The following is a 25,517-nucleotide window of genomic DNA, read 5'->3' as shown; positions in this document are numbered from 1 at the left end:
CGAAAACAACATTTATTAACAAAGCTTCTGAACTTTATTGAACTTCATTACATTAAGTTGGTTCATTATGGTAATGGCGTCCACTGCTGAATTCGGCCACGGCGGCTGTTAGCCAGCTGCGTAGGACATATTATAGTGCTCGAGCATTTCTCATGAGCGGACACAAGGGCACTCACTATTCCAGTACTCTCACAGCCCGATGGGACGGCAATCCGACACGACCCGAGAGAGATCAGGCGCAGGACCCACATTAACGTGCTTTCCGAGGCACGGGTGTATCAATCACCAACATCCAGACTACGGGCTGCTTTGTGCAAGTTTCTAAAACCCATAAAGTGATTTCGACCCGACCAGGGATTTGAACCCGAGACCTCTTGCACAGCAGTCGCGCTTGCGACTACTAGGTATACCAACGAGGCAGTAATTATGTTAAGTGTTTATTCAATGATTCAACACGTAATTTGTTGTCACTAGCAACTAGGCTCTAGAACTATGTCAATTTGAAGCCCAAACATGTCACAGCACTTTACTTTGGGACAGTCGTACTCATGTTACAAGATCTAGGCGTCATACGCCAGCCCCTTCATCGTCGCCCTTGTTAAACGACCAATGAAGTAGAAAACTTACGCTGAGTATGATAACTCAAGATCCGAAGTAGTCCTCACGTATATAGCATCTGAGCCTTATTTGCTTTTCATGCATATTGAAATGTAAGAACGATAACTGGAACAGGAAGAGAGCTACTTAGCAGATGTTGAAAGAGCAGTGAATAAACGAAAGATTTTGGGCATGAAAGTTAATAGATAACGTGGAAGAGGACGATCAAAGAAACGATAATGTTACTTGTCGGATCGGATGGAGGCGCCTTTAAATTACTTTATTACCGAAGATGATAAGAACTATACTACAAGCATCTTCTTGAAGCAAAGTGCAGACAGATTAGTACAGTTATCAGGGAAATCCACTACACCCGCCACGTCGGCGTCGGTCGCCAGGAAATTCCTAGTGGTGTGTTACCATAAATGTTTAAGACTTAACAAACACTTAATATAATCATGTAAGTATACAAATACAATTGAAGTGCTTTCAGTATTGTAATTGTCGTAGATAACGGGATTGTAAAAGGTATGTATAAATATAATGTGGGTGTTGTGCCGACACTAGTTATCGCGACGTGAGATGCGTGATTATTCGCCGCGGTTCACGCACCAAATATTAATCCGTAACTTTTTAATTTATACAGTGAAGTTAAATTAAATAGCCTTACGGACTTCAACCAAAATGGGATTCAAGAAAAAACATCAATCACAGTGAGTTTTGATAGTATTTAGTTATAAGCTAAGCGTAATCTTGTTGTTATTCTGAGATTTCTTACTGTACCTACATGTGTTGAACAATTTCCGTCTTACCACAAAAACTTTTAAACGTCAGTTTATGCCTTGTCTAAAAAAATGTCAAATTATGACGTTGACATATGGTTCATTTTGCAGCCAAAATTTTATTAGACAAGTGTAAAACAGGGTTTAAAGTTTTTGTAGTAAGGCCCTTAACTATTTTGATTGAACCCCTTTTTTATTGAACGCTGACTTATCAAGAATAGCACAAAGTAAACTTTATCCCTAAGTTGTTTCTATTCATAAGATTTTATTTTTAAGCAACCACTAAATGACGGTAGTAATGTAATGTTTTTTACTTGATCTTTTTTTATATTTTTTGGTCATAGCGTACAACATACCTACTTATAAACGATATAGGTATATGGAGGAGGTAAATATGTGTGTATGCTTAGTTAAATCAGGTATAGGTACTTTAATATCTATCACACAATCTAAACGTCGCGTACACAAGGATTGCGTAAAGTTGCTTCAAGCGGTTTCATTTATGCTATGCGTTGATCAATATAGTAGTCTAAATAGACATTTAACAGTATAAATAAATATTCTTAATTATGAAATGTTTTATTGTGTCTATTTTATAATGTCTTGTGTATATATCTTTAAGTATCTTTGCGTTAAGTTTGCGAACTGCGCAACTAGAAGAAATTATGTATTGTACTCGAGTAAAATATAGCATAATAATATGATACCTAGGAACACTATTAGTAAAAGCATTTTTCAGTCCAAAGATTACCCCTGCGTCGTGAACTCTCAAACACACAAACTTTATCTTCTTAAAAGTATATATGTAAATGATCGTTACGAATTTCCATATTTATGATTTGCAAGTTTTACAAAAAATCCATTTTTATTTTCAGGCCCGAAAATACCGAAGAAACAGAACCTAAAATATCTTTCATACAAATAGTGAGTATTATTTATGTAGGCAGGTACGGAGGTACCTATCCACTTAGTTACTATTTTACTTTTTACTTAATAGGTAGGTATAGTTTGAGTAATGTTTGGAGAGAGTATGGTTTTTTATTATTTAATTGATAAGTAAGAATGTGTTGGTTTTTACAATGCGAACATATGACTGTGAAGCTACGTATGATCAAAATACCTTAATGTTTCTTTTACAGTTTCGATATGGCACAGCCCTCGAGATCACAGCAACAGTTGTGGGCATCCTGGTGAGCATGGCCAGCGGGCTGGGTATGGCCTACAACCTCTTGCAGATTGGAGAACTGAGCACGGCCTTTGTAGAACGGACTAGCTTCCAGGACCAACTTAGTTCGGAAATGCCTCTATTATCTTTGTTCGGAGGAGGAAGAAGACTGTAAGTAACTCGTAAATACATGAAGGTACACCTACAGAATAAAATTCAGTCTTCGAGGTGCCTAAGGTGGTTAAGAGTATGTCCTAATATCATTAACGCTGTCTTAGGTTATAAATTACTTAAAGCAAAACGTAAACATAAAGCCTATCCAAGATCGAAAACCAGAACGGGTTAATTTTGGGGAACAAATGACAAAAAGTGCAAGTATCAAGGTTTTAATTAAATCGGATATCAAAACGAGTTAGTACTCATAAGAGACACAAACATTAGAACTACCCGAGGAAATTCAGTCAAGAATACAGACTAGTTTGTAAAACATTTGAATTCTTGTACAGCAATAACGCGAGTCATGAGGAGAACATGAAGGCTCTGGTGGAGGACGCCACGGCGCTGGTGATCGGCGTGTTCATCACCGTGGGCTTGTCGATGGCGTGCTGCGCCGTCTCCGTCGCGCTCATCGGCTGGAGCGCGCTCAGGCAGGTATGACGAACTTAGGAACCCTGATCCCTTTCCGATGATTTTAACATTCATTCAGCTATTTGAGAAAAACCTAGAGGAATCCAACAAATCATGGAAATAGTTCACTGTGTGCAATTAAAATGATTTTTATTTATATACAACTAGCTTCCGCCCGTGGCTTCGCTCGCATGGTGTGTTAATAATAAAAGTAGCCAAATTTCAACCAAATCGGTCCAGCTGTTTTTGCGTGAAAGAATGACAAGCATACATATCCATCCATACATTCTCACATACTTTCACATTTATAATATTAGTAGGAAATAGGATAGGATATTCGTAGGATAGCAGGTTTAGCTTCTGAAAGCGGTTCCTCCGGCTTCCTGAAAGAACTACTCCCGGCACCCGGACAAAACACAGTCTATTTATATTAACTGTTTAAGTTATTTTAGATAGTAGGTGTAAATATTTTTTTAATTAAATTTAAGTTTTTTATATATTGAATAATAATAAATGTGTTAGTTACATCTTGATAACATGGGTACTTGGAAAAACTATTTTTCCTAGGTTTAGATAACCGGGCTAGACATGCATTAATTTGAAAGCTTCCACTTATAGATAGATAAAAACAATAGATACACGACGATGATACGTAGATATCTTTAGCATAGATCCATTCAAGTGGGAAAAGGTAGAAACTGAAGTTTTTTACATTGTTAGTTATTGGCCTGAAGTTTTCATAGTTTACAGTTAATTTATTTACCCACTATTAACAAAACGTCGTCATAGAGTGCACTTAATGTCACTTAAGATTACCCAAGGGATCGCCGGCATAAAGAGACATAGAAAAATCTCGCTAGAATAAAATAATGGTCACTCGTTTATGAACTAATATCATTCTGATCGCGATTCTATAAAATAAGTCTGTATGATGGATGTTTCTATTCACAGATCACAACAATACGAATGCGGTTTCTAAAGGCAGTGCTTCGCCAGGACATGTCCTGGTTCGACACGGATAACGAGTTCAACTTGGCGTCCAAGATGTCAGAGTGAGTTTCCTCACGCTCCACTGGTTTTATGATTATCCTCACTAATAAAATTTTATGACATTTAAGACTTTATGAGGGATATTTTCAGAGGTAGTTCTAGTTGATTAATGCTCAATCCTTCTCCGTGTGAGAGGAGGCCTGTGCCCAGCAGTGGGACAATAAAAAGGCTGTAACATTAACAGTTCTAGTTGGCGTTTACATAGAGGTTTAATAAGAGCGTCGTCCCACAGGAACCTAATGAAAATTAAAGAGGGAATGAGCGAGAAGCTAGCCGTGGTGGGCAACCTGCTGGGCACGTCAATCATCTCCATCGCTTCGGCCGTCCCGCTGGGCTGGGAGCTGGCGCTCGCCTGCATCACCGTCATGCCCTTCTCCGTCGCCGCCTCCGTCTATCTCTCCAACGTGAGTCTTCCTAACATCCGAAATATTTGCTTTTGGACCAGGACTACCCTAATAGAACCACATCTCAGCACTAATTCATAAAATTATTTAGCATCTTTATTATAATTTTCCATTCCTCCTATGTTTAGCCACTTAACTTAAATTGCAAGGTTTTTTGCTCCACTCTAGTGCTGAAGTCATTCTCAGCCTTTCCTATCATAAATATTCGTTCTATAAACTACAAACCACTATGTCATTCCTTACAATGCAAATTGTGTCTTATCTCAGCTATGTCAACATTCATAAAGTTTCTGATGATAGAGGCAATTCAATTTCATGACGAGTATTAATAAACATTTCCTTAATAGGCAGGTGAGTGCCTGAGCAGATATAACATACATGTTTCCTGAAATGTTTTATCTTATCTAAGTAAAAGCATGTGACCACTATAATTGTCAGATCTATACCCTCTCTACACTAAGTTTACAAATCAATATAGGTAATTGAAGTGATCTGTAAAAACTCATATCTGTAAGAGAAAGACACTTCATATGGTAACAATAGGATTAAGCTATTTGCATTTTATTTAAGAGCGGCTATTTTGTTCTAGTACCAAACAAAATCATCAGCACGTGAGATGGAATCTTACAGTCAAGCTGGAAAACACGCCGAGGAGATTCTAAAGTCAGTGAAGACTGTGACAGCCTTTGGCGGAGAGGAAAAAGAAGTTAAAATGTAAGGACTTCAAAGAATTCTTATATTTATTATTATTTATTTATTTACATAGGATAACAACATCTTTTTGGTATGAACTTTATTGACCGAAAGTTATTTTTAACATTTTGAAAGCACCTACGAGAAGCTTTTCCGAAACTGTCACTTACTGCTGTACGGCTGTACTTGGTTACCATTTCTAAAGAATCGCTCCAAAATAAAAATAGCTAAAAAGCACTGAATGTCTTTACAGGTACAGGTCTTTACTGGACCCAGCTGAGAAGTACGGACGCAAGCGAGGCTTGTACACAGGCATCGGCAATGGCTTCAACTGGGTCCTCACCTACTGCCTCAACGCGATTGGTCTCGTCTACGGGATCCGCCTGGTGCTGGATGATCGCGAGAAACCAGAAGAAGAACGGAGATACGTTGTCGGGGTTGTTTTCAGTGTAAGTAGAGAGAATTCGTGATAATTATTCTTACAACCATACCCTACTGCTTTGATTTTGCTCCAAAATGTAATTTCCAAAGTCCAAAACATGTCACTAATAATGGTAAATGTACCACAGGTACTGTTCAGCATATACATGGCCACTCAATCGATCACGCTGTGTGTGCCCCACGTGGAGGCGTTCGCGGCAGCCAGAGGCGCTGCAGCTAGCATCTTCTACCTGATGGAGCGAGAGCCCAAGATAGATAGCCTGAGCAAGCAAGGAATCAAACCGCGCAAAGTTGTGGGAAACATATCTCTGGAAAACGTAGACTTTAGCTACCCTTCAAGACCGAACGTACAGGTAGATACGTTTTAGAAGACAACGATGATTTTGAGAATAGTATGTGAAGTCTCAAAAGCATTTTTTTATTGAAATTCTTTACCATTCTTTTCTAATTCGAAATACCTACTTGTGTTTCGAGTATCCAGCTAGTTTAATACGGTTTTGGTTTTATCAGGTACTGAAAGGGTTTTCTCTTAACATAAAAGCCGGGGAATGTGTGGCTTTGGTGGGATCATCCGGCTGCGGGAAGTCAACGATATTACAACTATTACAACGCCTATATGATCCTCACTCCGGCTCCGTGAAACTGGACGGCAGAGAATTAAGAAATCTTAACCTAGGATGGCTGCGATCATCGTTAGGTTTGTACCTTGCAAATAAATCGGTAAAAATAGTTTACCTGGACAAAAAAAAAATTCAACAAAGCTTCTCAAAATCCAAGGCAGAATGGGCGGAGAATATGAAAGAAAATACATGTACACGATCGAATTGAGAACTCCCTTTATTTTGAAGGTGGTTTAAAATAGGGGTTATTTAGTAAAATTTGAAGTCTATCTCCATAAAATATTATCTTTACGATTTGCTGACTTAGCAATCATAACTATTTAAGATGGTAGGTAGAGTTGAGCATGAGCTTCTCAATATCTCTGGCGTGTCATGCAACTTGATTCGAATGTCAAAAATTGCTCCAAATCGAGACTTTATTTATGACTTTCTGTTGCCTAACATATATCTGGTAACTTTCAGGTGTTGTAGGTCAGGAACCAGTGTTATTTCGTGGAACGATTTTTGAAAACATTGCCATCGCTTGCCCGGAGGCAACATTGCCAGAAGTTCAGAGAGTTGCAACTATGGCTTACGCGCATGATTTCATCACGAAATTGCCTAAGGTTTGAACATTTTTTAAAGCTTCTGGGACAAATGTACTATCAAAGCAACATAGCTGCACTATGTTATGAATGAACAATTTGCAACAGGGCTACGACACAGTGATAGGCGAGCGCGGCGCGTCGCTGTCGGGCGGACAGAAGCAGCGCATCGCGATCGCGCGCTCGCTGCTGCGCGAGCCGGCCGTGCTGCTGCTAGACGAGGCCACCTCCGCGCTCGACCCGCACTCCGAGCGCCAGGTGCAGGCCGCGCTCGACCGCGCCAGCCTCGGCAGGACTACCATCATGGTCTCACACAGGTACAAGCATACTTATACATACTATACATCGCGATCGCGCGCTCGCTGCTGCGCGAGCCGGCCGTGCTGCTGCTAGACGAGGCCACCTCCGCGCTCGACCCGCACTCCGAGCGCCAGGTGCAGGCCGCGCTCGACCGCGCCAGCCTCGGCAGGACTACCATCATGGTCTCACACAGGTACAAGCATACTTATACATACTATACATCGCGATCGCGCGCTCGCTGCTGCGCGAGCCGGCCGTGCTGCTGCTAGACGAGGCCGCCTCCGCGCTCGACCCGCACTCCGAGCGCCAGGTGCAGGCCGCGCTCGACCGCGCCAGCCTCGGCAGGACTACCATCATGGTCTCACACAGGTACGAGCATACTTATACATACTATACATCGCGATCGCAAACCTGCTTTATGTACTACTAGCAGTTGCCCGCGACTTCGTCTGCATGAGCAATATAGAATTTCGAATTTCGTTTATTTAATCATTCATTGCTCAACCCCCGTAAGTGATAGCGTGATAATATATAGCCTATGTGTTGAACCGGCCCCCAGGTAATAGTCATGCAAAATTTGATTTAAATCCATGCAGTACTTTTTGAGTTTATCCGGGACAAACATACAGACCAACAAAATTTGTTGAACAAATAAACAGAAATACAGACAAAAATTCTAAAAACTACATATTTGGGTTCAGAATCGATTATGGATCACCCCCCAAGTATTCTTTTAAAAAAATATTCAATGTACAGTTTTGACTTTCCTATCATTTTATTATATGTATAGATAATTATCATTTATCCACTATTTTGTACCTTTTCTATTATATATTACAGAATGTCCACAATATTGAATGCAAATCGTATCATTTGCATGGATCAAGGTGCTATTGTAGAACAGGGAACTCACGAAGAACTAATGAAAGCTAAAGGTAGGGCGGTGTCTTGAAATAGTGAGTACCTAAGTAAGTAATTTTACCTACTAATATAGACATCTTAATGCAGGTTTTTACTATAAGCTGGTCACAACAAATAAACAAAAAGGTGAACCCGAATCACCTGAACATTTACCGGAATTACCAGAAAATGAGCCAGAAGGCGTCATAGGCACTCCTGTGGTACGCTCCGATACTAAGAAGCGGGAAGCCCAAAGAAGACGACTAAGTAAACAAAACTCTGTGATAGGTAAATAATGCCTTCTCATATAATGCAAGATATACCTAACAACTTTACCCACAAGTTATGGTGAAGAATTCCTGACCTCACTCAGAGTTTGTACCTTCATTTGACAGAATCTCACGAATGGATGCAAACGCCACGAGGGTCAATAACATCGGCCTTGTCAATAGGATACCAGGGCTTCTTGTTTAGTTCGGATAAAGATAAACAAGAAGATGATGTCGAGGTACGTCTCTACTTTTTAAATCAGATTTTATCTTTCTTGCCGAATCTTACGGATTGTTATATTAATATAGAAATCAAATTAGTATATATCTGATTTGTTTTTTTTTGTAGGAAGCCGTACCAATGAGTGGATGGAAAATATTGAAATTAAACTCACCGGAGTGGGTTTACATTACTATTGGTTCCATCGCAGCGTTTCTCCAAGGTGCTTGCTTTCCAGCTTTCGCACTACTCTTTGGATTCACCAGTGGCGTAAGAAAATTAACAATGTAGTATGGAATAAAATATAGCCAACCACTATGAAATTGAATTTATTTATTGTTATTTTTATTAGATATTTGCACTAACTAATCGTGAAGAATTAATACATCTGGGCGACTTATACGCGGGTCTGTTCGTATTGGTGGCTGCCATTGCGGGCGTGTCCATGTGTCTTCAGAGCAGCACCTTCACCACGGCTGGTTTGAAAATGACTACCAGGCTTAGAGAGGCGTATTTCAAAGCTTTGCTTAGACAGGTAATTATTGCTATATCGACACAATTTCATCTATTTCTTCCTGTCTTTTTTTATGCGTTTCAACATCATCTTTCTTTTTGAGTGATATCTCTACGTTTTTGATAAATTCAAGGCACATAACGTGTCCGATCAAGACAATCAATTTTTCAGTTACTTAATTGAGTTTTTACTGTTTTTATTTTTTTTACAGGAAATAGGATATTATGATAAAGAAAGCAACACAGTCGGAGCGATTTGTGCAAGATTGAGTGGAGACGCAGCAGAAGTTCAGGGCGCCACCGGCATGAGAATTGGTCTCATTCTTCAGGGAGTCAGTTCCGTAGCTATCGGAGTTATAATGGGATTAGCTTTTAACGTTAAACTCACACTTGTCGCCACTGCGTTTCTACCAATTGTGAGTCACGTTACTATATTGACTGCATTAATTAGGTCACATTTGTTTCAACTAAAACGTTGAATATATTCTACAGATGATCGGCAGCATTTACCTGGAAGGTAAGATGTCCCAAAAATCTCAATCTGATGAGCGAGACGCTATGGAGTCAGCTACTGGAGTCGCGACAGAAGCCATCGTAAGCATCAAAACTGTACAGAGCTTAGGTGAGTTTACTAATTACTCATATATAACATTATTATATGCCTGCTAAGTAAAATATGGCACGTTCTTTCACCAACAAAACGAAGTAATTAAGAGAAGAACACACCTACGAATAACTCTACGACAGTACCTAAGACATACGGTTCACTGTAACTGGTGAAGGCAAATCATCCACTTCATACGTACCTAACCCTAATGCTGACCAAGATCCTCAAACAAGACTGACAGACCAAGAGAAGCATAACCAAGCATGGACTCAATAGTTTACTATTTTATAGTTTATCATCATCATTGTTACCCGCAGAGTATTGGATAAATGTTTTCGGCAATGCTTGTTTGTACGGCACTAACAAGTGCTGTATTTCTTTTTGTGGCAGCATAGACCAATAGCTTCGCGGCATTTTTTAAACTGCTAATACTCTACGATACTGTTTCAGGTATAGAGACAGTTTTCCTAGAAAAGTTTCGCGATTCATTGACGCTCGCCTGTGATGCTGTGGCGAAGAAGTCGCGATGGCGTGGCCTGGTGCTGGGCTTGGGTTTATACGTGCCCATGATAGCCTTCTGTAGCGCCATAGTGTATGGGACCATACTAATATCTACTGGAGAGATGGAGTACAAAATTGTTCTTTTGTAAGGGTTGCATTAACTTCTTTTTAACCATCAACACTTCTGCAACCAACAAATCACAAAAAAATGTATTTTTCACAGAGTAACTGAATGTGTCATGTTTGGAGCTTACATGCTTGGACATACGCTGGTATACGCAACGAGTTTCAATGCAGCAAAAACCTCAGCATCAAGGATATTGGGACTGATCAACAGAGAACCACTGGTTAAAACACATGACGGGGTTTCCGATAAAAGTGATTGGGCAAGTATATTTTAGCGCGATTTTTGCACTCTGAGTGGTCATAATTCAGTCTAGCCTCATTTTAATAATGTTCTATCTCTCGATCCCATAGATTGCTACCGGCAACTTTACCCTCAAGGACATAGAATTCAGCTATCCAACACGAAAACACCAGAAGGTACTGAAAGGAATAGACCTGCACGTGGATGCCGGCAAGACTGTGGCTCTAGTGGGTCCGTCTGGCTGCGGCAAGTCCACCGTGCTGCAACTACTCCAGAGATTCTATGACCCTGACTCAGGAACAATTGTAAGTTGTGCAATAATTTTCTAAGCTTTTTTTGTAATAATTTTAATGTAGTGTTTTGGTGGCGAACTTGCGATTAATTTTACGCATGTCGCCTAGTGTGTGTGGTGTGGGTGGTCCTGAACAAAGATTATTTATTATTAACAGATCGAATTTAAGTCACCCGTCATCCTGGAATATTGAATTAAAAATTCGGCCATGCCAGGGTGCCATTAGCTCAATGTGAGATTTCTAATTCACATTCACATATCGGCGGATTGACACATCTCTTATAGGGATACTGAATGTGTTTTGTACTTAACTGTTGTCAGTTTTCAAGGAAAAATATCTATCAAATGCAGCAACAAGTGTTATTATGTGACTATCAGACGCATGCCTTGGTAACGCTGAGACCATAGTATTAACATCAACTGGAACGTTCACTACGTTCCCTACCAATCCATGTTGAAAACCGAGACGTTGACCTCGCCTAACTATTTTAAGGAATACATGTCGTGGTGATACCATACGTTCCTCAAGTGGAGTAAGTCGTTGCAGAACATCTGGAATTACAGGATAAGTTAAACCATTAGACATGGCAAGCCGTGGTATTTTGCTTTCTTTTAGATATTTTTGACATGTGTAACAAAATGAACCACAGTCATCAGATGTATTGATTAGAAATAAATCATTTAAGTTGTGATCTGAAAATGTTTCAGGCATCTGTTCTTTTCTCATAACTCTAAGCGAATTTTTGTGCCACAAACGACCACAACAGGAACAGATATTCGTGTGACCATCTGCGATGTTATCAAAAAAATTTTGACGTACGGCCATCCAATCACGTAGGTAATTTTTTTTTCTAAAGTTACGTGTCTCTTTTTCACGTTCAACATAATCTGTATTATGCCTATTTAATTGATGTTCAATGAGGGTTTTTGAAATTTTTTCTGCCACCGGGTGGCGCCACGTATGCGTCTGGTCCAAACAGCTGTCAAATAGTATGGAATTGTAGGTGCCGAACTTATTGTTTATTGAAATTCTGTTATATTGGAAGTGTTATTGATTTTATTATGGACTACGGTCAGAATAAAGTTTCCGAACTAAAAATTGAGCTAAGAGAGAGGGTGCAAAAGTCACTGGTACTAAGGAAAAGCTTGTTGAAAAATTTGTTAACACAATATGATTTAGTTTTTTTCATTTACTCAACCGCAATAGTAAAACAATAATGCAGTGCTTTAATTATAAAATAAAAAAACACTAAAATCGTTCACTATTCATAGTAAAGATAAGCACTTTGACAGTTACCTGGATCTGACGACTCGGTGCTGCCACCTCGTGGACGCCATTTTCGAAAACCCTCATTGTATTATGGATTTGCTCTTCATCCCTATACATTGGATCCTCGCGTAATATACGATGAGCAGCCGTGTCACGAGCTCGTTCATTGTCTCTGTATACAGGGTCATCCCGTAATATACGATGAGCAGCCGTGTCACGAGCTCGTTCATTGTCTCTGTATACAGGGTCATCCCGTAATATACGATGAGCAGCCGTGTCACGAGCTTGTTCATTGTCTCTGTATACAGGGTTCTCCCGTAATACACGAAGAGCAGCCGTATCACGAGCTTGTTCATTGTCTCTGTATACAGGGTTCTCCCGTAATACACGACGAGCAGCCGTATCACGAGCTTGTTCATTGTCTCTGTATACAGAGTCCTCCCGTAATACACGATGAGCAGCCGTGTCACGACCACGTACATTGTTACGTTTCCTTGTAGATTCTTGTGATCTTTGAAATATCTTTGAGAGTCTGTTTCTTATACTCTCATTAATTTTAACTTCTTCTTTGTTTCTCGATTCACGTTTTTTCTCTTTATTGTATTTTTTAAGTTCTGACGATTTTTGCTTCCCATTAATAGAAGGATTTTTTTGAGAAAGTGTATCATTAGACGAAGAAGCTACTAAAGACGCAGAGTGTTTAGGAGTATACGTCATGGATATTGGCGTACATGACTTAGCTGTGTAGGTCATGGAGTACACTGAGGTAGCAGGGATAACGAGGTGCTGACCTTGAAGTTCTGACGATTTTCTCTTCCGATTAATAGAAAGATTTTTTTGAGAAAGTGTATCATTAGACGAAGCTACTAAAGACGCAGAGTGTTTAGGAGTATACGTCATGGATATTGGCGTACATGACTTAGCTGTGTAGGTCATGGAGTACACTGAGGTAGCAGGGATAACGAGATGCTGACCTTGAGATTCCTCGAGGTCCGGCGCCGTAGGACACGCCACAGCTGCCCTATTAATTTTAGGATGATTTTGCTTATATTTCTGTTTAGTACACAGAAGTACAAGTACTTGCTCTGAGCGTGACTTTACAGACTTTTTTGGACGACCACCTTTATTACGTTTTGGACGACCAACCTTAGAATCTTGTGTTTTATTTACGAAGCATTGCTGCGTATTATCGTATGTATTACTCAGTAATTCCTCGGACCCGATTGGTGAACAAAAATCATAATGACCCGATGATAAATTACCTGAAAAAAGTAATCGCTTTATTGGATATCCTTCTCTACCAAATACACCCCTCAGAATACCCGTATTACGTTCATACACTTCAAACCTCGCTGGATACAAAAATCCTGCTGCCACCTCAGCACTACCGCCATAACTGGAGGATAGGAGCATTGTAGCTTTGTACTCTTAGAAAGGATCTCCCCGGGCATTGCTCGTATACAAACTAAACTCGTCCCAGTTATCATAAATATAATTAACTATTGAATTTCGTAGTAATTGTGTTTGATCCAAATTAGTAGAATTGTAAATAGAAAATGCTATTGAATGAAATAAACAACTTCCATCTGAAGGCATAGGAACTATTTGATGTAAAACGTTATTTTCATTGACGATTAATACAATTGTAGCCATAATTGTATATATTATAATGTATCTTTGTAAAATTTTGCAATTAATATAAGAAGTAGAAGTAAACGAACAGCACCTAGGCGCTCGTGCGTATGGCGCACGGCAGCCACTCGCTGTGCAGCGATACCTCTTCCCTTGACCAACCGCCTGCCTTCGCGCCCGCGGGCGGCTAGAGCTTGCGAGTTCGTTCGTTACTCCCCCCGGTTCCGCTTCGCCAGTAGGAAGCAAGCCGTCTGATAATCGTCGACAACAATAGGAAATTACAATTATTTATGTATTTTTATTACTGACTCGACTGACAGACAAATGACAATATCCAAATTTCAATCATTAGCACCACAGATTAAAATTATAGATAAACAATCTCTCCGTCTCCTTGGGGCTCTCATCCTAGACCAATCTTTTTCTACATTAATTTCGGAAAAGATTGATAATTTCAATGATATTTCGGAACGCCTACAGAAAATTACAATGCATTCGGCCATCACAATTACTCGACACTGCTGTTTTGGTCCTAAATTTACACATTACCTTCGTTCTTCTCATCTCTTTAAAAATAGCCACCTTTAAGACCCAATCGATAAAATTATCCGCTATACCCTCAGTTCCATTCTCAATGTGGCCCTGGACGACCGAGCCTGGCAGCGAGCCACATTACCCATCCGGATGGGAGGTCTCGGCGTCCGTAATATTACCAGTATTAATTTACCGGCATTCATATCCTCGGTTCACGGCACTGAGAAATTAGCCAGGAATATCCTTATTCCAACACTGGCTGATTTCGAGGTGCCGTATTTAGCCGAGGCTATGGATGCATGGAAAATTATTTGCCCGAACGAAAATTTACCCAGCAACCCGTCTTCCCAAAGACAGTGGGATTAGCCGCTCTGCAGAGTAACCCGGAATAGTTAAATAGAGTTTTATTTTATTAAAATATTTTTATTATATTGTACAATGGATTATATTGTAGTTGGACAATGCTTCATGCCAAATTTCAAGATTCTGAGTTTACGGGAAGTATCCTGTAGGTTTTGATTCCTTTGCGAGTGTCGAAAATTTTTTGAAAATATCGACATAATCGGCTGTATCTTTTGATTGGCTTGGCTTAGAAGTTTGATATTTTCACAGCTTAAAGGGACAATAGATTTGAGTGTTCCATGTGAATTTCAGCTTGATACGTCCACGCGTGAGATAAAGTGTCTTGACAGACAGACAGACAGACAGACGGACAACAAACAAAAAAAACAAAAAGACGGAAACAAACGGATCCTATAAGGGTTCCGTTTTTTCCTTTTGAGATACGGAACCCTAAAAAACGGTCGGAGGCTCGTATCATTCAACAATGTAGCAACTTTTTAAGACTTTGCTGTCGGTTTGTTATGTCCCTTAAAGGGGGAAGTTGGTTTATTGAAATGTTAACCATATGCTCAAGTTTATTGTGAAAAAATCAATCAAGATAAGACCACTCTTACAGGACTCTTAAAGGAATCAGTGCATATTAGTACTACATTTAATACTTCCTGAAATGAACTATAAAATAAGGCAAAATTAAAGAAATCTCAAAGAGTATTTTCTAGCAATATATCTTTGTTAAATATATACGGTTTTATAGATGATCCAAAGAGTGAAGCCACCAGTTTAATTAGGTAATAAATGAAAGGGCCTGATATGCATATTACAGTAGGTATATATTCTATCATTCTATTCCGGGGCATTATTAATAATAACACAAAAATGCAAAAAATGGAAACCTAAAAAAATATGATCCTAGGCAGGTTCGGCACCCCTGGTATGGTGAAACACTCTGCGGCGAACGCCTTAAACTTTTCTGATCTTATTTCAACGAAAACCTCTTTTTAGTCATTATAATGCCTATTCTTTCCGAGTCTATATTTTTTTGACGTAATCATTTTGACAACTATTGATTTTTTTGACATATCAACTCAACTATTGAAAATATAGATCGATTCGATTGGAACTTTCTATACATCAGACTATTGTCATACATATTACCCTAATTTATTGACATGGGGAACTTCATCGGCACGCTGCGGACTAGACATCTGGGTTTACAAGCGGACCAGCTGCCTACTTTTAACCCAAATGCTGGCTTCGCAAACAAAAGAGCACAGAGGGCTGTGGTCGCTACCCCGGAAGCTATGAGTTCGGCCAAGATCCCAGTCAACAAACGAGACTACTGTATCGACCCATTGTTGGAGTACCAAGTCTGTCGTTATAAAAATATGCCTCTCTTGTTCCTTTGTTCACACGAGAGACATGCTTATCTAACATGCGAACAAGAAGATTACGTGATAAGGATGAAAGAGTTTGAAAGGGAACGCAGACTGCGAGAGAGAGAATTGAGAGTCAAAAAAGATGACGAACCACCACCACCGCCCCCTCCTAAAGAATGTGTAGAAGAAGAAGAAGAAGAAGAGTAAACAATTTTCAATCGCTTTGAAGTAAAGTTATATTTATTAAACACTTAGAATAATTTGACTTTTATTTTAAAGTAAGATTTTGTTTTTAATAAGGTACGTAATATTAGTCTCAAAATGTTAAATACAATAGAAGCTATTCAATTGAAGGATAAACCAAGACACGTACGCTGCACCTATGAAGAGTTCATCCTGGCGATAAAAAAAATATCCATATGACAGCACGATATTCTTGAGCTTATATTGAGTATAGACTACAACATTTACTTGTATCAGAACAACGAGCCGCTCCATGATATGTTCTAGTGTATCATCCTTTTACGAACTAAACGTCGAGCACGCTCGCCTCTTTGTTACAAACCAACGAGTATGATGGTATAACATTTCGTCGAGCCACGACGCTAAACCCAGCACATCCAACTTGTAGGTCATATAAAAAAAGAATGAACGCAAGGTACAACGATATGTTGGTAAAAGCACGCTCGCTGTGAGCATTTACCCGTAACATAAGTCCGAGCATTCGCAAGAACGTTACATTACACAGAAATGCTCCAGAAAAACCTCCTCGGCAAACGTAGCGTAGGACGTCCTCAGGCACGGTGGAGTGATGACTTGCGCAAGACGGCTGGCAGGAGCTGGATGCGAGAAGCCGAAAATCGATCTCAGTGGCGTGCACTTGGAGAGGCCTATGTCCAGCAGTGGACTGCGATAGGCTGATGATGCTCCAGAAAATGTTGTAGTCTATACTCACCTTTATAATCAATGAGGCCAATATAATTACCTTTGTTATTATATGTAACATCTTTTATCGCTTTATCTGAGCAGGAGTTAGACGGTCTGGACAACCGCAGCGGCATGACGCTGCCGCGACTGCGACGCCAGCTGGGCGTGGTGCAACAGGAGCCCGTGCTGTTCGACCGCACGCTCGCAGAGAACATCGCCTACGGAGACAACTCCCGAAGCGTCTCCATGCACGAGATCATTGAAGCTGCCAAAGCGGCAAACATACACACCTTTATCTCCTCCCTGCCTCAGGTAATGTATTGTGTTGTATGCTTTGTGATCCGCTTTGATCAAGAGAGGTTGAATAAAGTTGCGAGTTGTGGCGTTGCGCAGGGCTACGAGACGAACCTGGGGTCTGGCGGCGCGCAGCTGTCGGGCGGGCAGAAGCAGCGCGTGTGCATCGCGCGCGCACTCATCAGGTCGCCGCGCCTGCTGCTGCTCGACGAGGCCACCTCCGCGCTCGACGCCAACAGCGAGCGGGTAACACATTGCTACCGACCCTCTACCAAATAACTCTCCAAACATTCTGACCTCATTCAATCATATTGATTACCTTTCAGGCGGTCTCGGAAGCGCTAGAGAAGGCAGCCAAGGGCCGCACGTGTATCACAATCGCACATCGACTCTCCACCATCAAAGACGCGGACCTCATCTGTGTGCTGGACAAAGGTATATACGCAGACCAATAAAATTGTAATACCATACTATCTGTAAGAACAGACATTCAAAATAATATGATTAAAATTCTATTTCAAGTACATTTAAAAACACCGCTAGGAGGCAGCTTAAGATATTTATCAATGTGAATTGACTTCTATGTTTACCTACCTATTTGTAATTATTATTGCCCTCAGGTAAAATAGTGGAACGGGGAACTCATGCAGAACTATTACAGCTAAAAGGCAACTACTGGAAGATGTGTAAAGGACAGGAGAGCCCGTGAATACGATAAGAGAAATGCAGGTTTTAGAACGGTGGATCTTTCTGATACCTTACGAAAATTCACTTTAATCGGCTTGCATTTATTACCAAACTTGCTTCCAACCACTATGACATTATTATTGGCTACGATATTCCCATCACCCTCGTGGTAGCTCAAGATTCACACGTTTGAATTGTGGATGTTCTTGGTCACTTGATTTATGTATGTATATGTATTTACTTTATATATACACTCGCCGATAGCCCATAAATAACAGCAACCAGATATGATATTAAATGTCTGAAAGACTCACGAACACACAGACGGTGTTATGGCCCGTTTTTCATCTACATTGGTAACAAATTAATATAAGTTTATCGAAATTCCTGTGTTATTTGCGAATGTATTTTATTTATGTGTGAATAAGGCGTGTTCTCTGCGTTTGTAATTCATTACATTGTGTCCTGTCAGAGGTGACCTTAGTGGGAACTTTAGATTCCATTCGCGGATTTTGTTCCAACCTTGGATTACTTATTCTTAGTGTGGTAAGATGGTTACGCGCAAGCGATCTACAAATTCATATATCAGCAATATAAGAATTTGTAGATAGTCTACTTGTTATTTATTTTGATTGATTGACTTAAAATAAAAAATAAATATTTGTATTACATATTTTGTTTTATTTTGAATATCTTCAATTAATCGTCTCTCACAATAGTAATGGGCTACTTATCTAACTCACAATATCACTTCACGATGCTTTCCCTTTTTGGCAATACCCTGTAACTTTTTAAATGTAGTACAATTGTATCGATGTTAGATAAAGCTTAAGCAACAAAAACAGCCGCTGACAGCGAGGAACGAGCAGTGTTGAGGCATTCTGTTGGCAAATTCCAGAGCTCCCAGACATTGCTTTGTCTTTCAAAAATATGTTTTGGAGCTCTGGGATCTTGCTCTAACGGTTGCAGTCAGTAAAATACACAGATGTACCAACTCCATCAACTCTTTAACTTACATAACATACTTCTGTTAAAACGTTGCGCTTACTACTAACTGCTATTGTTCGTGTACCACAACACTGCGCTCTTCTCAATCGTAAGCAATGTTATAAAAACATTTAACACTGCGAACAATATTAGCTAATAGAAAAGTATATACATCTATGTTTATTTTTTACAGTAATGGGAAATAATATCAAAGAATTAGATCATAAAATGATTGAGAGACACGTAAAAAACAATTATGTTACATAAAGTGTGTGTATTGTATTTAATGCACATTCTTAAAAATCTTTTAATTTTGGTTATATTTTTTATTCCCTTGCTTAACCACTAGGTGATAAGGATAAGAACATGAACTTGGAACAAAATCTGCATAACATGAGTTGGTGTGCAATTACAACGGCAGCGGGCGAGCAGCGGGAGCAAGCACTTAGTTGTCACTGTGTTCGTGTCACCCGTCAGCGGACTGCGCTGCCAATGTCATTGCTCACTTAGGCTGCGGTTCCACTGAGGCGGAGACGCGCGGAGCGGAGAGGACACGTGTGGAGATCGACCAATCACATTACATGAAATCCACATCTCGTCTTTTGCATGTAATGTGATTGGTCGATCCCCACACGTCTCCTCTCCGCTCCGCGCGTCTCCGCCTCAGTGGAACCGCAGCCTTAGGGTGGACGAACCCAACATTGAATTGCAACGACTAGTGTCAATTATCCACTATGCATTTGTGATAAGATTTTAACAAAATAATTGTACTTTAACAAATAAGAAAATAAAAGCTAAGGCAGCGAAAGGAAACAGTAAATGGGTGTTGCATATTACCTTGCCATCACTACCTGCGCGACGCTGTAACATACCCTCTGTTAGGTAATCACTTTCACTCGTTTAGTAGACTTTTAATCTATAATACCTCTTAGGTGTTCTTGCTATGTAAATTGGATAGACGACATTTTAAGTTACAAAGAATCAAATAAATTATGCTATTCTTAACACACCTCTACAAGTATAACTATGTTGCAATGGGTTTCTCATTCAATAACAAATTATATAATGAATATTTTAACCGGACCAATAAGACCCAGAACTAAAAATAAATTGATGAAACATCTCTTGTCACTTAAAAGTAAACTAAAATTGCGACGCGCTCAACAGTTCGGAAATATTCATGGTAGCTGCATATTTTATAATTGACCAATGGTATCCGAACACAGTTGCTTAATTTTGCTGCATAAACTAAATTAACCGATATGAAATACACTCTTTTGCAAAAAAAACGGGCACCTATGCGAAATCTTAGTTTTAAGGACTTTACGTGTATTTCAAAGGGTTTTAATGATTGTAGTATGTTTCTAGCATCAAAAGAGTTAGCCGAGCATGCGTGAGAGTGTATTCTAAATTTGAATTTTGTACAATTGCTAAGAAATTGGTTAAACCTTGTTTTGGACTAATTGCTGGCAGAAAGTTCGTCGGTGTTTTGAAAAGTTTTTGAAGTGATTTTCAAGAAAATGATAATGCAGTTTTAATTAATGATTAATGTACTTTTTTGTTAGATCAAAACATTTTTGAAAAACTATGCGTATTTGATAAAATTTTCACCTGCTCTAAATGGGCTATGCTGATGATTGATGGCAATGTTAAGAGTTTCGGTATTTTAGTGTAAAGCGTTCTATTGTTTAGGTATTGTACCCACGTGTTTTAAAATATCGCTTTTTCATAAATAAACACTATTTAGAAGAGTATCAGTACCTTTGGCTGCGACAAAACCAATTTAAAGTAAGCAGTGCCGATCACAACCCGTCTCCTATCGGACTTTGACATTTTTAAAAGTCTTTAAATTCCACTAAATACAGAAAATAGCGCATAGACCGTGAGCACGAGGTCTTAAGGTCTCGTAACCGCTGATTTTTAAACAACCTCGCCTCTTGGGAAACTCCGTAGACCTCTGAAGATCTATGAGTCTGAGTGTTCAAATAGCGTGTTTTCATCCCACGGTCATTTCATTAAATAAACTTGCCTACAATGAGATTTTCTGGCATCTGCAGCACTTTCCTGCTTAAATCATAACAATAATTGGCTATCTGCTCATTTCTTAAGAAACATACGTTTGGCCAATAATTTTGAATTTTTGACTCCCTTTCAGCTAAATCGTCGTTTAGTAACCCGATACCTATGGAGTTAGCGAGAGCTTCAACGGGGCAATAATTTGACTTTTTAGATAGCTTTAACCCTCTTCATCATTTTTCATGTGGTTAATTTTAACATTTATCACAAAATTTGGTATTTTTTAAATGTCAAAGTCCGATAGGAGACGGGTTGTGATCGGCACTGCTTACTTTAAATTGGTTTTGTCGCAGCCAAAGGTACTGATACTCTTCTAAATAGTGTTTATTTATGAAAAAGCGATATTTTAAAACACGTGGGTACAATACCTAAACAATAGAACGCTTTACACTAAAATACCGAAACTCTTAACATAGCCATCAATCATCAGCATAGCCCATTTAGAGCAGGTGAAAATTTTATCAAATACGCATAGTTTTTCAAAAATGTTTTGATCTTACAAAAAAGTACATTAATCATTAATTAAAACTGCATTATCATTTTCTTGAAAATCACTTCAAAAACTTTTCAAAACACCGACGAACTTTCTGCCAGCAATTAGTCCAAAACAAGGTTTAACCAATTTCTTAGCAATTGTACAAAATTCAAATTTAGGATACACTCTCACGCATGCTCGGCTAACTCTTTTGATGCTAGAAACATACTACAATCATTAAAACCCTTTGAAATACACGTAAAGTCCATAAAACTAAGATTTCGCATAGGTGCCCGTTTTTTTTGCAAAAGAGTTTATATATAATGTTAAATGGGAACTTAAGAACGTAAATTCAATGCGTCTATGCTCACTACATAGTATAATCACGGGTTAACAAAACCTTATAAATTGAACCACCTTCATGCTACAGCAATGTTTCTACCTTGCCTTTGTAGTCAATGGTATTTTGAATCATACACCCATAATGTACACTACTGACATATACTTACACTAGCTAACTTATATTCTTTTCTAACTATATTTACATCAATTACAACAATTTTAGTCATTTTCAGCCGATTGCATTAAAATATCATGTTACAAGTTCGTAATTGTTGATTTTTGCTTTACGTCTTACTATTAACGACTTACGTTTCCTTCACCACTACATTGAATAAAAGGTAACAGGTACACATTGTTTGATGATTTTGTTAATTTTAAATATCAAGCGTGAGTAATATGTTAAAGTATTTTGTAAAAATCGCATGAATTTTGACGCAACCCGCCGTTATGTATGACGAAGAAAAGTTCCACATGCCGAACAAGATTGGTCTGGCAAAATATAAGAAAATTAAGGACCCACTGCACTAAAGACTTCTACTATCTTGTTGTTGACACTAGACAAAAGAAAAGAGACTACCTAAAGCCATACGTTCAATATCATGGAATACCTGTAGCTGTAATCGCATAAGTATCGTTTGGTTTGTATAAATGCAAAGTTTTTTTTTTTCAATCATGGTGTGCAGTAATGTAGATGCATGATGATAAAATTCAGTTAATACGAGTGTTTGGCGTATTAATTTTATGTCTAGTAATAAAAATCTTTTAGCCGTGGTAACCACTGGAGGTACACAAAGGCCTACAACTGGTAACCACGCCACAATTCCGGATAAAATTCAGCATGTGAAGCTCTTCAATTTGCACGACTTTGTACGAATCCCACGCCCGCCTAATTGGCCACTTGATTAATTTAGTTAGAATCAACATCACATCTCATATAAATACATGCTAACGCATTTTGGCGATCTACAATCTAGAATTTACACTATTACAACTTGTTTAAATCGATGTCCCGACAAAAGAAATGCGGGAGCCATCACGACAGAGTGCTCTAACTAAATGAAATGTAGCAGCGCATGAGTTTCAGGTGTTGTCCATTCCTACATTTTATAATACAACTATTTTCATTAATTGCGCGCATTTTGGCCACTATGGTAACTTCTCACGGCTTCTTCTCAGTACCGTGCCTACTGTGCGCACGGCTGTCGAGAACGCATTCCACTAACGCCAAAGAAGCAAAAATAAAATATTTGCTTTTCGATAAACTCTGTCAAATAAAATCAAATGTGATAATATAGACCGACATGGCTATTTATACAACTTGGAGGCTTGCAGATTATCATTGACCTAACTACTACTTCACGGATGAAATCCTGGGTTTACTAAAACAAGGGCACATTTATGATTACATACTTTTAAATTACATTTTACATTCCTAAGTAGCCATGCTGTCAACCGTTTTCATAAATAGCCATGTCGGTTTAAATAATACAGAACAATTACTAAGCATAACAATAACAAATTGAAAGCGCAAGTGCGCTTAAAAATATATTTTATTCTATAAAATGTAACAAAACGAGAATAATATAAAGAGAAAGCCAAAGAACATAATGTGAATACGTAAAAGTTTTAATATATAACAATAGATACCGCAAACATTAATTGTAAGTAAGGTATGAGAAACCACCAACTGACAATAATAAAATTCGTAGATCGTGAGCACAATAACGCAAAAACGTAACGTAAAAAATTACTTAGTCACTAAATTCAGCAACGAGATCAAAAAGTGTAAAATTATATTTTACAAAAACATGTTCTGAGAAACGCCTGAAATATACGCGATAAATGGCACGTACCGAATCAAATAACGTGTAGATATTAAAACATAATAACACTTTGGTTTATTGATTCTGTAATAGAGCTAAAATACAATAAAATTGTTTTAAACAATATGTACTGAATATAGTGTCTACTAAGAATGTATTTCTTTAAAATAATAACTTAATCTTCAATTCATATAACCTTGTACATTTTCTACATAAAGTTAAATAGTTTGTTAGATATTGCACAGCCTTTTAACACAAGAAACAAGAAAATATATAAATCAATAAACGTGTTTCCATTGAAACTTACCATGCGCCTGAGCATGTATGATGCATACGTTTGTATGTAAATATTTTAGGTTTTGGTATAAAAAGTTATAACGTTTTGCTGCAAACGAGCATATCTAATACAATAAAGAACATGGCGTCAGCTGCGCTTTCCTTACATTTATGGCTAGTTTCACTGGTTACTCATGAAGTCGCTGACAGCTTATCAAGAATAAGGAGGAAGGATCTGACAGATAAACTATAACTTTTGGTTTCACAGGATCTGGCAACTAAGGAGCTATTATCTGACAGATAGCATAAATTATTTATCAGATAACTGTGACTATTGGTAACCAGTGAAACCGGCCTTATACTAGTAAATATAGTAAACAAATTGGCAAGTTAGTGTACGTATGGTACGCTTGAACTATACTTCGTTTGACCAGGCACTTAACTAAAGGTGAACCATCTTGACATGACTTTTTATTTAGAAAAACGCTCGGGTGAAATACGCTTAACTCATGGCATGCTCATGGCTTAACTCATGGCATGGGTTGGTAAAAGTTGCTGATTTGGAGAATTAGCCATTTTACGAATTAGTTCTTTCACGAATGAGTCCTTTCACGAATTAGGCATTTTACTACTTAGAGGCCCTTTTGAGAATCGGGCGCCATCTTGCGAATTAGGCGATAATATTTAGGAAAGAAGTCCTATCAAGATTGTTAACCTTTAGTTGAGTACGTATTCAAACGGAGTATAGGTTATAAATAAGGTCGTGGATCGGTCAGCTCACTGTGGCATGTGTTGGTGGTGAGCGCCCGAGTGCGGCGGCAGCTGCTGCGGGTAGCCGGTAATGGCGCGTGAACTGCCGCCCTCGTAAACTATTTGTGCCGGAATACGCTGGTTCTGCTGAATATCCTCCGGGTGCACGTACGGCCCCTGAACCTATATCGTCAATACAATATCATTATGTTAAATTATGTACTCCATTTGAGTAGGTGGTAAAATAAACAATCTTGATATGACACAGTTTAAAAATAAAATTTGACTTTAAATAAATCTTAATACTATATCAATTGCTTGTTAATTAATTTAAATAAGTAATTGTTATAATAAAATGCAGTTTAATTATTTAATTTGCATTTGTTTAAAAAGTTCCATCAATATTATTTACCCTTACGCCTATTCTAATGGAGTAAGGTGGTTTATGTAGGTGAAATGGAAGTAAAGTATTCGCTTTGTTAAAAGTAATGACATTTGAGGATATTATCGTGACCTGTTTCACAAAAATATTGTTGATACATCTCAATACTCAATTGATACTCAATCATTATGGCAGTTTTTTAGATGCCTTTAGTTGTATTATGTTCAATAAAATTAATGAAATAGAAAGAAGGTCGAAATTGTTTTTAAATTAACAACCACTTTTTATGAAAACCTCTTTTTTAAATTTTTATTATAAATATAGATAACGAAATGATCATGAAAAAAAGCGTTTCTATTCTACAAAGATATCTTCAGCAGATTTAATCAAACACTAATGCATTCCAGTTTAA

At 38.6% G+C, this 25,517-nt stretch overlaps 2 protein-coding genes across 8 annotated transcripts in view; one reads left to right on the top strand and one right to left on the bottom strand.

Moving 5' to 3' along the window:
• The first annotated feature begins 1,134 nt into the window (after positions 1–1,134).
• Positions 1,135–18,665, top strand: LOC126053463 (multidrug resistance protein homolog 49). The gene is made up of 26 exons (XM_049837206.2): positions 1,135–1,310; positions 2,255–2,303; positions 2,519–2,715; positions 3,051–3,195; positions 4,123–4,223; positions 4,454–4,625; positions 5,215–5,339; positions 5,572–5,767; positions 5,888–6,112; positions 6,270–6,456; positions 6,842–6,984; positions 7,072–7,280; positions 8,104–8,198; positions 8,272–8,451; positions 8,559–8,671; positions 8,782–8,922; positions 9,005–9,187; positions 9,378–9,581; positions 9,658–9,787; positions 10,223–10,418; positions 10,497–10,659; positions 10,751–10,945; positions 17,116–17,325; positions 17,407–17,553; positions 17,634–17,742; positions 17,928–18,665. Exons 1-26 carry the CDS (start codon positions 1,282–1,284, stop codon positions 18,014–18,016), a joined length of 3,933 nt encoding a protein of 1,310 aa, XP_049693163.2. The 5' UTR covers positions 1,135–1,281; the 3' UTR covers positions 18,017–18,665.
• The window catches only part of LOC110378229 (circadian locomoter output cycles protein kaput), a 28,742-nt gene continuing 21,879 nt past the window's right edge, over positions 18,655–25,517 (bottom strand). For all 7 annotated transcript variants that reach the window (XM_049839094.2, XM_049839061.2, XM_049839232.2 and 4 more), the window contains exon 14: positions 18,655–24,906. In XM_049839094.2, the coding sequence (XP_049695051.2) occupies positions 24,751–24,906 (156 nt within the window). In that variant the 3' untranslated portion in view covers positions 18,655–24,750. The remainder of the gene's footprint in view (positions 24,907–25,517) is intronic.

The sequence above is a fragment of the Helicoverpa armigera genome, chromosome 1, assembly GCF_030705265.1.
Source record: "Helicoverpa armigera isolate CAAS_96S chromosome 1, ASM3070526v1, whole genome shotgun sequence".
In the NCBI taxonomy this organism is placed as follows: Eukaryota; Metazoa; Arthropoda; class Insecta; order Lepidoptera; family Noctuidae; genus Helicoverpa; species Helicoverpa armigera.
Note: the sequence above shows the minus strand (reverse complement) of the source record. Positions and strands in the feature narration are given on the sequence as shown.

Bases quoted from the DNA above. Each gene is read 5' to 3' on its own strand.
- LOC126053463 (XM_049837206.2), top strand. From the start codon at position 1,282: ATGGGATTCAAGAAAAAACATCAATCACA. The intron at 2,304-2,518 runs GTGAGTATTATT...TTTCTTTTACAG, and splicing joins AAATATCTTTCATACAAATA to TTTCGATATGGCACAGCCCT. The intron at 7,281-8,103 runs GTACAAGCATAC...TATATATTACAG, and splicing joins ACCATCATGGTCTCACACAG to AATGTCCACAATATTGAATG.